Raw genomic sequence first — 14,511 nt, 5'->3', positions numbered from 1 at the left:
AGTCACAATTTTATATTAACATTTATTGCTTACATGTATATATAAATCATAACAAATTTCAATTCCTTTGTTAATAAATAAAATGATATCTGGTCCACAGATCCTTCATCACAATGCAGAAAAAGGGGAATAACTCTAGGAGCAAATATGTCCAAAAAATGATATGCAAGACATGAAACAAACCACAAAAGAAAGACATGTATAATGAAAAAAATTGCAGCATAAAATCATGACAATAAAGATATATAATGAAAGAACAAGATTCCCAATGGTACAACAATAAAGAGAAAATACCCCATGTATATAATTCAGAGCACAGCCTCACTAACATTAATTCAATTCATTGCAGAATGTTGGAATCTGAACAGGAATGTAGGCATAATATGTCATACTTAATTCTATTAAATTTGAATAAATATATCCATGTAAAAGCCCACTAATACACATATGGAATATCAAAATATTGTATAAAGATAACTGGTGCTACTCTGAAATTGTTACCGGTACTTGTTTGTCTATAGTCTATCCCAAGATATTTGGGCTACACATTTTCTTAAATTGTTCTACATTTATCAATACCTCTGGATTCAAACAATGTTCATTAAAAAAAAAAATGTATGAAAAAATCTGAAGATTTCCCCTTTGAAACGTACTCTCTATCTTGTTAGGTTTCAATACACGGCTAAAAATAAAAAGTCTATTTCCATTGCAAGAGACTGAAAGTACCCAGAGGATAACATTGATAAATTGTGAGGTATTTTGGGTGACTTCCAAATGGAAAAAAAGATGTAAACATTCCCCATTATAAATCTCCGTAAGAAATCTTTTTTCCTTCCTATGAATTTTTTCGTGTGGAAAATGATAATAAGTCAATGAAGATATCATGAAAATTTTTCCTTTCATCAATTTCAATTCACAGGTGTGTATTTTTATCAAAAAACATCAAAATGTGGTGCATTAATATCTTGGGACAGACTATAGAAAACAATGGAGAAAGCGAAATAAACAATATACACCTGTAAACAAATAGAACTACACAACCTGTAACTGCATTCACAAAGAACATAAAAATGAGAATTCCAGATCAGTACCATAATCTCAAAGGTTCAGCTACAGGTATTAACAAAACAAACCACTAGAGAGGTTTATTGTTGAACACATTGCACAAAATGTAAAATGATTACAATCAGCTAAGAGATATAAATTAGATATAAATACCCGGTAGATAGAAATAAATTTCTTAAAATTTTTTAATGAATAAAGTGATATAAATTTTTAAGCTGTTCTTATGTATAGAAAAATTTCTTACATTTTTTATATCAGTAATATTTGAACTTTTTTCTATATTTTTAAACATAATTCTTCTTCTTTAGAAGATCAATATAGTCTAAAAATGGCCACGATCATCCTGCCCTCTCGAAACAAAATAGTGACCAATTGTACATAACAGTTAAGGTGGTATGGGACACCAGTCGATATGAATGTGGATAAAAAAAACACAATAATGAAGATACTATCACTGTTTCAGTATTTTCAAATTTCACCATATTTGACTAAAAATAAGTTTTTAAAAATTGAGAAAGGTAAAAATTATAAAAGCCCCAGCAGGATTCAAACTCACAACTAACAGATTCGTAGTTAACACTCTAACTCATTGCACTACTGGTGTGCGACCAGTTCTCGCCGAGTACCATTTCTCGCCAGTACATTGTGACGTCATTTTTCGTCTATAATTTTATGTGTTGATAAAATGACGTCACAATGTACTGGCGAGAAATGGTACTCAGCGAGAACTGGTCGCACGCCAGTACGCTTTTAGGTAACAGTTTTGTGAGAGAAAAGATTAATAACATAATATTTGATTTTATTGTTTATTTCGATCGGAAATTCTTCCCAATATGTCCCATACCACCTTAAGTTCGGCATACGTAACACTAAACAACACCTGTACGACAGTCATACTGACTTTCTCTAGCTATCACACAGTTCCACCTTCATTGTCATTCTTAACATAGAGACAGACAAGGAGACATACCGGTAAATACATGTACCAACTATACCACAATTTAAGTACTATTCCACCCTCAGTTAGTACTATACGACCATCAGAACTGGGCCGCCCTGCCCCCATCTCTCTTGTCAGAGTAAGCCTCGACATTGTCCTTCACTTTCTTCACACCCTGTACATAGTTTAGGGGAGCTGTAGATTTGAAAAGATGATGTCCTCTGGCCTGTAAACTATCCACAACTTCTTTGCTGAATTTTTCTGTGACAGGAATATATAAATATTAAAACTCAAATGTATGAACCAATGATTAAAGATATGACATACACGTACTTTAGATATATATTTCAATGATAAATCAAGTCAAATCTTTCTTTGTCTTTTGAAAATTGAAATACCCGTATTTTTCGAAAATTAGGTCGATACAGTTTATTGGGCGAAGGAGGCCGTTTTTAGCCAAAAAAGTATATTAAATAGGTCGACTTCGAAGAATTGGTTGAAAAATTACCGCTAGTTCTAATGAATAAATGGTTTAAACCAATAACGTTATCATATCGTGGCCTTTAATCTTATTTCACAGTTTTAAACAAAAGAGAAATAAAATGTATTTCTTGAAAACATCGTAAGAAAATGTCTGAAATTGCATCAAAATTTTCAAACCAATTAATTCAGTATGGCCAGTTTTAATTTAAGATCATTTTTAAACGGGGTCACGTGACCCCGTCTATTGGTTTACTGTCAGCCGAAGTCTCAAAGCGGATGGCACGCGTAGAACACATGAATTGAGTCTACGCGTAAGAAAATAGTGCAGAAAGTTTTCATGCATTTTAGTAAATATGTATCATAAAAACACACATTAAATCTTTTTAAGCCCTCTGTGTATAAAATAAACAAGGAGTTTCATTGATCAAAATATTCTTGCTCGGGTTCAAATGTAGAATGAGTTACGTAACTAAATGCACAGCGCCGTTGACGATTCAGTTGGTGTACAAGCTCATTAATCAATAGAAGAGGTTGATAGTGGAATCGAAATTAAAGTTCCCAAACGCAATGTGCCATTTTTGAAATGTTGTGAATTTTATTTTGACAATCTTTCACCTGAATACTACCAAACTTCATGCGCAAGCAGAAGTTAAAATCGGGACGGGTTATACACAAATGTCTTACAAATTAAATAGGTGTTTCATTGGCTTCAAGTCTACTTGTGGTATGACTGCTGTTCGATCGTCTCTAAAGGAATTTTGTACAAAGAAAATAAAAACAAGTCTGAATTTGCCTTCTCGTTCGTTGGCTCTTTAGCTGATTAAACTGAATTTAAATTTCAAACAATGCATTGTAAGCAAAATATATAATAGATTATACATTTTGGAAGACTTATACATCATATAATAAATACAATCTTATCGATTAAAGAACCAAGTTAAATGTTACTGTTTATGTTTTCCAGCATAGTTGGAATCAGGCTTGGGGTGAATTACATTATAAAATAATGCATTACATTATCATTACTTCATGAATTAGGGCATTAAATTACCATTACCATTACTTAATTTTCTTGAAGTAATGCATTACATTACCATTACATGAGTAAAGTAATGCATTACCATTACTTTGCTAAAAGTCAATAAATTTTAAAAAAGTAATTTAAAAACTAAATAAAGAGTTTCTGTAAATATTTCATAAACAAAACATGCTTAAAAATATTTACAGGTTCATGTTCATGTTCACTATCAGGTTCCAATTCAATGACTTAAACAAGATTGCTGTTGCACTTGTAGTTCTCAAAGTAAGGTTGGTCCCGTAACATTTACACGCTAATAATAATCTCTGTTGTTTATGTCTCTGATTTTCGGAGTATGATTTTTAATGAAAGGAACGGTTGTATTGTAATGTAGGTGATGCACGAGTTTACACAAAAAGTAGTAAGTGGCGAACGGATTTATTTTTACCTATTAATTTTGCATAAATCCCAAATGAAGAAAATCATGTCAGATAAGTCGGTCTTAAAAATCAAAATGGCGACGTGACAAATCTTTGTATTGTCAAAGTTCTTGGAATTTTATTGTAAAAAAATATTTCTAACGCCAGGTGCCTGTGTTTGTTATCGGTATACAAATGTTCACTTTGTTTGTTAATTCAGCAGTTTTAGAGTTTTCGGGGTTTTCATAAAACTTTTATTACAGATACCGTCCGACTTGTGGATTTTCCCTTGGATTACAAAATTGAATAAATCCTCTGAATAAAATTATCTACTTTGATATAGTTGTTTGATTTTCCCGTTAGTAGTAATTTTTAAAATTTTTCCTTGTGGCCTTATTTTACATAATATACCGTTGTGTCAATTTTCTACAATTATGAAGGCCGGGATTGAGTAAAATTTAGACAAAGTATCAGACAATTGCAAAAAAGCCAAATTAACACAGATTGTAACAACTAATTCAAACTCATAAATTTTGGAAGCATATTCGAGGAAATCCAGGACACTTGCAAGACCCCGTCTTTCAATACTCTCAGTACTTTAATTTATTACTTTCCTGCCATGTGTACAAACTGGTGTTAACAGGGGGATAGTAACCTAGCCTGGAGGCATGACTACAGTAGCACATGCCACCCTGTGTCTCTATGTGACTTTTTACTGTGTATATACACACGAGTTAACCTCTGATCTTATTGAAGCCTGCGGGCATGAGTAACACGTGCCAAGAGTTCAACTGTGTATAAACAAAGTAAGCGCTGATTTCAGAGACACCTGGCTAAAATTTCATCGAAAGTTTTATGTTTAATATACAGAAAAAAAACTTGTTCGTGTATTCTATTACTAGTATGAAAACAAATTGTTTTTTTTTTTCATTTCTACCCGAAGATATTTTCCCCCGTAATTACCCTTTGTACGGTTCTCAATTTACTTTTACCACGCGAAATCGATTTCCTGTTTATCGTAAGCACACGATCAAAATGCATGACAGCATATAATAATGATCGAAAGATGATTCAGTCAGTGATCTAAGTAAGAAATGTAAGAAGAAATAAATCTGTTTACATTTAATTTTGTTTAAATGATAAATTACTACAGTATATTGATTAAAATCCATACGATTTTCACACAGAAATTCAAGCAGAATTATAGTAAACACTCATGATTTTATTGGAGGGTTGCATAAATTTTTGCAAAATTTCATATCAAATTTTCCAACCAAAAAAAAAAACATAAATTGGGCGAAGCGATGAATAGGGCGAGGTCCACGTGTCAGGAAAAAAAAGTATTGACCTAATTTCCGAAAAATACGGTACTCGTAAATTATAAATGAAAATGATTGTTAGCCTTAATTCCTTGATCAACTGCATGCAAATAATCTTATGGATGTACCGTACAAGTTGTAATAAATCAGCTGATACCAATGATTTCAAATACTTTTGTATTTTAATGACTAAAGTATGTTTATTATCAAATGTTTCTGGTATTCCATGTCCTTTTAGTATATAAACTTATGAATTAGTACATCCATATCTGTACAGATGAAGTAATCAATCCACAAAAATGCATATAAAATTTTATCATACATGTACACTGCATGCTTTAGTTTCTGACATAACAATGACTTTGGACAGACACATTATCTACTGACCTTCATAGACGACCTTCTTTGGAGAGAGGCTGACCCTGACCCGTGGGGCTTGAACAGCCACTGTGAGGTTCATGTTGTAGGAGAGAACATTGAGAGCGGTCTGAACCACGGCTGATGGAATGGACTCTCCGTCTGTAGCTCCGAGATTCAGTCGCTGCGCACATGACACCTTGGTGTTAACAACGATGGAGGGAGCCATGCTGCACAGAGGGCGTTTCCCTGGAGCGATGTAGTTCAGCTAGGGGTGGGGTAAAACAAATGGGATTAACAATCAAAGACATAGCAATGTAGCTCAGCTAGGGGTGGGGTAAAACAAATGGGATTAACAATCAATGACATAGCAATGTAGTTCAGCTAGGGGTGGGGTAAAACAAATGCAATTACCGTAACAATCAAAGACATAGCAATATAGTTCAGCTAGGGGTGGGGTAAAACAAATGGAATTAACAATCAAAGACATAGCAATATAATTCAGCTAGGGGTGGGGTAAAACAAAAGGAATTAACAATCAAAGACATAGCAATATAGTTCAGCTAGGGGTGGGGTAAACAAAGAGAGTTATCAAAGACATAGCAATATAGTTCAGCTAGGGGTGGGGTAAACAAAGAGAGTTATCAAAGACATAGCAATATAGTTCAGCTAGGGGTGGGGTAAAACAAATGGAATTAACAATCAAAGACATAGCAATATAGTTCAGCTAGGGGTGGGGTAAACAAAGAGGGTTATCAATGACATAGGATGACACTTGTATTAAATCATTATGTACATGCTTTAATTAAATTCAATTTTACAAACTGATTACAGCAAAACTCTGACTACTTTAGGCTATAAAATGGATGCTCTTACAGAGTTAATCTTTGTGAATTTGATATAGGAAATGTAGACATGAGTTGTAAAAAGTATACAAGAAATAATATTAGATGTTGTTGTTATCTTTTGCTTCTTTATTTTATCAGGATGACTGATAAAAGAACTCAGAATAAATTTCATCTTGGTATGGAGAGAGAATTGAGTGGTTCTTACCTGGGTACTCAAGGTGCCACCGGATGAGTCGGGCACCTGGAAGTTTGCCAGCTGGTTATTCAGAATGATCCCTGACTTTGTCATTACTCCAGACCCAAACCAGGAATTTAGAGACCTTCAAAAATCAAAGATGGCTTTAAATCCATAGTCACAAATATCAAAATATAACTATTTTGGAATGGAAAGGCAAAATATTCATCCACAAATAAAAACCAGTTATATGGGTAACCATCAAAATTTCATTTGAAAGAGAGAATCTTTTGAACCCATGAATGATCAATACCAGTAAATGTGGTTTACATATTCACCTAATCTTTCAACATTTGAGCAGTATAACTTACGAGGTAACAGAGACCATGAGTTCCTGGGCGTCCACGACAGAGATGTGGCTGGCTCCACCCTCAGCAGCACCAGACAAGGTCACTCCAAGGCCACCATAGAAACCTGGGTCAGGGTGAGTCAAGTTGGTCGTCTGGTTTTGGTGTTTAGCAGCCACTGTTTTACTGAAGAAAAAATTTAAAACACCAATTATCAATAACCTTTTATGGTTGTTAGTAGATACTATGACCTTCAAATTACATTACAGAAGATAAGACTTACTCTAGCATGGTCTGAGTGACATTTTTCACCTTCTCCTTACTGAAGTCTGGATCTCCTAACAGTTGCTGCTGGGCACTGGCAAACTTAAAAGCCTACAATACAATAAAGTTATTTCAAAATACAAATGATGTAATGTGTATAATACAAATGGCAGTATTGATAACATGCGCTAAAAGCTTTGCACATGTAACTAATACAACAACTTTGACAGGTTCAGTTTGGGGGTCTTCTTCTGTGACTTACAAACACTATTCAATGAACTTTCTCTGGGATGTTCTGGGTCAGTGACTTACCTCTATCATTCTGTGAACTGTCTTGGGGTTGTTTTTGGTCAGTGACCTACTTGTATCATCCTATGAACTGTCTCAGGGTTGTTCTGGGTCAGTGACTTACCTCTATCATCCTATGAACTGTCTCACGGTTGTTCTGGGTCAGTGACTTACCTCTAACATCCTGTGAACTGTCTCGGGGATGTTCTAGGTCAGTGACTTACCTCTATCATTCTGTGAACTGTCTTGGGGTTGTTTTTGGTCAGTGACCTACTTGTATCATCCTATGAACTGTCTCAGGGTTGTTCTGGGTCAGTGACTTACCTCTATCATCCTATGAACTGTCTTACGGTTGTTCTGGGTCAGTGACTTACCTCTAACATCCTGTGAACTGTCTTGGGGTTGTTCTGGGTCAGTGACTTACCTCTAACATCCTGTGAACTGTCTCGGGGATGTTCTAGGTCAGTGACTTACCTCTATCATCCTATGAACTGTCTTACGGTTGTTCTGGGTCAGTGACTTACCTCTAACATCCTGTGAACTGTCTTGGGGTTGTTCTGGGTCAGTGACTTACCTCTAACATCCTGTGAACTGTCTCGGGGATGTTCTAGGTCAGTGATTTATCTCAATCATCCTGTGAACTGTCTCGGGGTTGTTCTGGGTCAGTGACTTACCTCTATCATCCTATGAACTGTCTTACGGTTGTTCTGGGTCAGTGACTTACCTCTAACATCCTGTGAACTGTCTCGGGGTTGTTCTGGGTCAGTGAGTAACCTTCAAGCATATTGAGAGCAGACAGGACAGAGGGGCCGGCAGCAGGAGCCGGTACTGTCATCACAGTAGTCTCTGTAATAGAACACAAATGTACAATACAATATTATCCCAAACGTTTGTACATGTAATAGAATAGAATACTGTATTTCTTCAAACGTTAGTAAGATATAAATACTGTATCACTGAAAATGTCTTTATCAGGTGAATAATTCATCACTTTAAATGTTTATAATAGATGGATAGTGAATTGCTTCAAATGTGTGTAATAGATCAAATATAGCCTATCACTCAATGTACCAGATCATACCATGATATGTGGTCTGGACGACATCCCTGTACTTGACTTCATACTGTTTAAGGTCGGCCGCTGTCATCCATTGGGTGACCCCAGATATAAGCTGTAAAAAATTGAAGAATTGGAATCAACAGCTATTGATAAAAAGTAATATGTATCAGCTAAAGAAATAAAATAAACAGTCATTGATAAACAGTGAAATTAGCTGTAGAATAAAAGCAACAGTGATATCCAATGAAGAAATAGAATCTCATTCAAAGCACAGTTTTGTAGACACTTACTACATCTGTGATTTCACTGGTGTATTTTCCATTGTATAGAGCCAAGGAACCCTTTTCTGAAATCTCTTGTAAGATATCAGCCAAATCAATGCGAATAATTTTCATCCCGAGCTTCACAAAACTGCCGTCTTTCACAAAGTATTTCTGAAGATGAGGACTAAGATCACTGGTCTTCAGTTTCCCACTTTTAAACAGATCATCTAAATGCCAAAGAAATCTACTTAATACTAAATTCCCAGTAAAACTCTGTTCCACAGAAATCAAATATGCAATTTCACTCCGACCTACCCATAGACTTTGTGACACTGAATCCTCCTCGAGCCAGTGAAGTAACTGGGTCAACTAAAGAGCTCCATGGCAACCTTAAAAACATCAGTGTGCACAGTGTTACACTTCATACACAAATTCAATTGATAACTAGGAACAAAACTGTTGAATCTCTTAGAAAAAAACTGAGCTGGTTACTGACAGAACTTGACTTACTTTCCATACTTTTGATGAGCAGCTTCCAAACCTTTTAACTCTCCTGGTATGCCAACAGAAAGTACCCCCTATAAAAGAGGATTCATTTTAGATACACATGTAGGGCTTTACAAAATTTTTAATGAGAAAGTGATTTCATCCAACAAGTTGTTTGTTTTCTATCTATACACATTAGAATGATAACTAGACATAAAATCATTGTAAAATCATTATATAGTGATATAAAGGTAAAAATGTGATAAATGTGCTTCTGAGATGTAATTCTCTCCATGATAGATTTCATTCAAAATTTAATATCTGTCCGTTTCTTAATTTGTTTCCATGACAAAACACTAAATGACTTCTAAGTTTCACTAAATATTACATGAACAAAGATTTGCCCACTGCTTACCTTTTCAAGCAAAGATCTGTCTCCTTTGAAGAAATCTGGGTCAGCTGCAGAGGTTGCCGTCTCCATAAAATCTATAACTTCACTTTTCTTTGTCTTGTGATCATGAACCAGCATAATCCCACCTCTAACAATAAAAATATTTAAATGGCTTACTTATGTTCCAATTTCATGTCTTCTCTTATTCTAAACTATGTTCCTGGATGCATATATCTTCATAATAAAGTTTTTCCCTTATGAAGTTACACATATTTTATCAATCTATGTATATGTAATAATAAAAATAGAGTTCATTGATGCAAATCCTTGGAGGAAAGTTAGGTAACAAACTCTATGTACTGCTTAATTAACAAAATACAAAAACAAATATGCCTACCCCCCAATTCCAGACTTGTGGGGGTTGACCAGCCCTGTACAGAGAAGTGTTGTAACCGTGGCATCAACTGCATTTCCTCCTCTCTCTAGCACAGACAGCCCAAGATCAGAGCAGACCCCGACATCTGACGCTACAGCTCCTGATGCACCAACCTACATAATCAATGCATCTTTATCCCAGTTTCTTTGAAAAACACCATCTTTATCTTTGTAAAAACAGGTTATAAATCATGAACTTTTTGGAGTAAACATTTCATTCATTACAAAATGTAAGTAACCCAGACCCATCCATATCCATACCTGAGGTTTACCGAGGTAAATGAAGAGAACTAATGCCAGCGTAATCACAGCAGCAAAAATCACGGAGGATCCAATGATGATTTTGAGTCCACGAGAATGAGCACTACAATGTGAAACCATATGAAGACTAAAGAACAGTTCTAAACTAGTTGGTAACTGGGTTTTCTTGACATTGTGCATTGATATCTTTACATGGACATTAAAAGTATTACCAGGATAAATATAAAATGAATACATTAATGGTATCAATTGCAACTGTCACTTTCATTTTTTACTTTAATACTTAAGAATTACTGCATAATTAAGGTAAAACAGTACAAAGAGACAATAATAATATTTTATCATATTAAATCATTTACATATTTAAATTTACTCTCTACTAGCAGAATCCAGATCCAGCTGTCTGTGTGTGATAACACTAACAAATTCATGAAGCTACTGTTTTGACAGTCTAATTAAAATCAGTTCTTATTCTTATGGTTTTGACATCAGGGTCTGACAGAAATCAATTTGGGGTAATTTCCATTCATTGGCAGAAAAAGAAAATTAAATGTCTTTTTCACCGACAAACTTCTTTTTTATCTTACAAATGTCCCTTATTACTGAAGAGAATGGAATAAGTGTCTTCTTGTTGTGAATTTCTTGTGATGTACCAGCAATTATGGTATCTACATGTATATTCATACAAATATTTGATCTTAATCCTATATTTTTGAAAAGCAACAACCTCTTCAATTGCTTTATTACTCTTCACAAAGTCAATCAAAGAAGCCTCCAAGCAATGACTGTCAAACCCTTGTTCCAAAAGGAGAAGTTAGCTGATTATAACCAGACAAACAAAGCATCAAATGAATTATCATGCTTACATATCTTTCCCAGATGAGATAGATTTCTCTTTGTGCAGGGGTGATGTTTCTCCTTTCTTAAGGCCATCACTGAGAACATGGCCTCCCTTGCCAAGCACTGTTTTGTCTTTGGCTATTAATCTTGTAATGTCAGCTGAAAAATAAATAAGATCTTCCATAGATCTGCTTGTACATGTACATATTAGATAGGATTATAAACATTTTTAATAATTCATGGGTAAAATGAAAACAAACTTTACTGAGAATAAATCAGAGTAGCATTTACAACCCAGTCTCATTCAAAATCTGTCACAATTTAATAGCAGGTACATTTACAAAGACTTTTATATTTTTCAAACATCAAGCATATAAAACTTTCAAAATTGTAATGACTTATCAAACATAATCCAAAACGTACTTTGATTTTTAAACTTCATTTTTTTTTTTAATGTAATTTAAGCACATGTGATGGATGTGTATATAGGTTCAGTACTGCCATGCTCCTACAAGCAATAGCACAGGCACCTGATGTTTTAAATTAAATGTATACCTTTTACCTAATAATACACAAGGTAAACATCGACGCCATCTTGGATTTATTTAAATAAAGAAAGACAGTAGATGCTGATTCAGATTGAGGGGTGATTTTTATTAATGACAGATGTAATGCACCATTCTGGTTGAATCGGTTGTAAGCTTAGGTGTTGAAGGACAGATCAGAAGATGGAAATGATTGCAAAATAATTTTACTGATGATTTCAACAAACATTCAAGCTGATGTAACAGTTTTGAATAAAACTAAATTGCGTACCTTCCGTATTATTAGGTAGAGGATATATTTTTTTTATTATGAGAAAAATATATAACTAGGTCAGTAGTGCATTGGTTTTTAAACTGAAGGGTCCTTGGTTCAAGCCTAATTGTGGTCCCTCTTCCTCAAATATTACACTTATAATATCAGAGGCATGATCAGCTGAACATGTCTCATGGTTGTCAAAAATGTGGTACAAAACAGATGAAGCATGCCATTAGTATTTTTAAGTAACCTCCAATAATTTACCAACAATTACTAAATATTTTTATGTATGAAAGAAGACCAATTCTTCGGGTGTAATTTAGGGGAAATTTAAAATTTAGAATTGGCATGTATGACAAAAATATATCAATATGTGCCAATATTTCGACAGTCTTAATGAATAGGTCTTCTTTACAGATAAAATGAGCAATGATTTTGAAATCTAAGACATTTATCATGATTATTAATCATAGCTTGCTGTGTTAACTTAAGCTGATTAACATTTTTACATTTCGTTATTTCAATATGCAAAGTATACATTCATCTGCAAAATTACAGGTGCAGCCATTACTGGGTCCTTAATTCGACGATTGCATGAAATTGTCTTGTCGGTTAAATTTATCTTCACTACATTACTTGTTTTTCACTAATGAATCTTTGGTTCTTGCAGACGATACTGTCATAGGGTTCTTCATAGTGTTTTTATTTTTGTATTACGATGATTTAAATTTATAGTAATGGTGGATTAACAAATTTGTTGTTTTTGGTTAGAGAAAATTCATAAATTAATTTCTAACTTGTTTGATGTGCATTTTAATAAATACTAGGCTAGTTGATTGCTAGTTTATCATAGTATCGTATGCATACAAAATTACTCTGTTCTTGTGAGAACGAAAGAGATATAAACAAATGTTAACACAGGATGTTTTATACATTATAAACAATGTGGGGTCCTGTGAGATTATCGAACAATTTTGTGAAATTTTTGGAAGGTGGTGTGAAGCAGTCAAGGATCACATGTACAGAAAATAATCTTAATTGATTGAAACTTTGATGTCGATAATGGGGGACGACTCCATTAAAAAAAAAAACCAGTAACAAACACATTTATTAAAACTACACCAATTTATTATATCAGGCCGAACCGACGAAGGTCCGAAACTCGCGAGGGCCAAACATATCTAGGGCCGAATACGGGGGCCGAAACGACTTGCTACCAAACAAAAGATGAAAACCGTCGAAATTTGGACCCTCTTGATTTTGGGAACTTCGACCGTAAGAAAAGTAAACGTGTCCGCGTCCGGTAATTCTTTGTATAAGCACAATCCGAATCGATATAAATATTAACAAACATAACTTATAAATGAATTTAAACCGTATATCATAAAATCCCTATTGATTTAAATACCTTCATTTGTGTTTATTTGATCTTGTTTGTCGTCTTCCATCCTCTGCACCGATTTTAGACGACTTCCGGTGTATAAATTATCTAGGTCTTTGTTAAGTCGAGTAAGAAGTTATTCGACTTTTGCAGTCACAAAATTGTTCATTCATTCATTTCGTTAGTTATTTATTTTTAAAAAATAATAATCTATTTTAATCATGTTTTAATTTGGTTTTGTACGATTAGCCTATTTTGTGCCCCAGGAATCCGTGGTTTTAAATTTTTCTTGCAATCACAACCAACGAAGTCAAATCTTGACTGGATAGATGATTTATACAACCTTCTCTTTGCCAAAAATATATTTTTAATTTTTTGGAAAGGTAGATATATACAGTATAAAAGCCACAGCGGGATTCGAATTCAAGACTTAAACATTTGTTAAAGATTCGTAGTTAACGCTCGAAGTTTATAAAATCATGCTAGATTTTATTGGGTGTTTGTTTTTTGTTTGTTTTGGGTTTTGTTTTTTGGTTTTTTTGGGGGGGGGTTTGGGGGGGGGGGGGTTAAATTGGAAGTACGTCTCAATATTGAGGTGTCCCATACCAACCTTATTTTTTCACAATAAGAAGAGCCCCTGCCCCCTCTTTGTTGCTACGTGTTAGTGATTATCTGAAACTTATGTTGAATTTTTTCTCTTTCATCTTTTCTGCTTTTATGTAATTTCGAAAGAAAAAAATATGATATATATAATTTATACCTTTGTCGCACTGTGTCGTCCAGATAGAAGGATTATGCTCGTTACATTTAGTAACGGATCTTTTCACACATATTACATCGATTAAGCTCAAATCCATTGACCATGGTTTTGTCTTTTCCTTCATGAAAATTATTAAAACCAATTAGTTATTTTCCACATGGATAAAATAAGCCCAGGAATATAGGAATATCGAACAGTATCAGTTAAATTCACACTTACCGGTATTTGATTGGAAATCTCCATTTCATCAAGCAGACAAGTGAACAATTTTAAAACTGGAAAATAAGCTCTTAGTAGCCGTTCGAACTTT

General features: G+C 34.2%; 1 protein-coding gene across 1 annotated transcript; it reads right to left on the bottom strand.

Moving 5' to 3' along the window:
- Nucleotides 1-5: 5 nt before the first annotated feature.
- LOC128155862 (glutathione hydrolase 1 proenzyme-like) lies at nt 6-13,541 on the bottom strand. Its single transcript, XM_052817740.1, has 15 exons — nt 13,469-13,541; nt 11,286-11,418; nt 10,420-10,522; nt 10,121-10,272; nt 9,748-9,871; nt 9,357-9,424; nt 9,162-9,235; nt 8,874-9,073; nt 8,605-8,695; nt 8,248-8,369; nt 7,255-7,346; nt 6,996-7,157; nt 6,655-6,769; nt 5,632-5,869; nt 6-2,266 (listed from the first exon to the last, which is right to left on the bottom strand). The coding sequence occupies exons 1-15, from the start codon at nt 13,506-13,508 to the stop codon at nt 2,106-2,108; spliced, it is 1,875 nt and encodes a 624-aa protein (XP_052673700.1). The 5' UTR covers nt 13,509-13,541; the 3' UTR covers nt 6-2,105.
- Nucleotides 13,542-14,511: the final 970 nt, after the last annotated feature.

The sequence above is a fragment of the Crassostrea angulata genome, chromosome 7 (assembly GCF_025612915.1).
Source record: "Crassostrea angulata isolate pt1a10 chromosome 7, ASM2561291v2, whole genome shotgun sequence".
Lineage (NCBI taxonomy): Eukaryota > Metazoa > Mollusca > Bivalvia > Ostreida > Ostreidae > Magallana > Magallana angulata.
The sequence above is the reverse complement of the archived record's forward strand: the minus strand, read 5'-3'. Positions and strand labels throughout refer to the sequence as shown.

Bases quoted from the DNA above. Each gene is read 5' to 3' on its own strand.
- LOC128155862 (XM_052817740.1), bottom strand. From the start codon at position 13,508: ATGGAAGACGACAAACAAGATCAAATAAACACAAATGAAG. The intron at 9,872-10,120 runs GTAGGCATATTT...TTTTATTGTTAG, and splicing joins CACAAGTCTGGAATTGGGGG to AGGTGGGATTATGCTGGTTC. The intron at 5,870-6,654 runs GTAAGAACCACT...CCCCACCCCTAG, and splicing joins GTGGCACCTTGAGTACCCAG to CTGAACTACATCGCTCCAGG.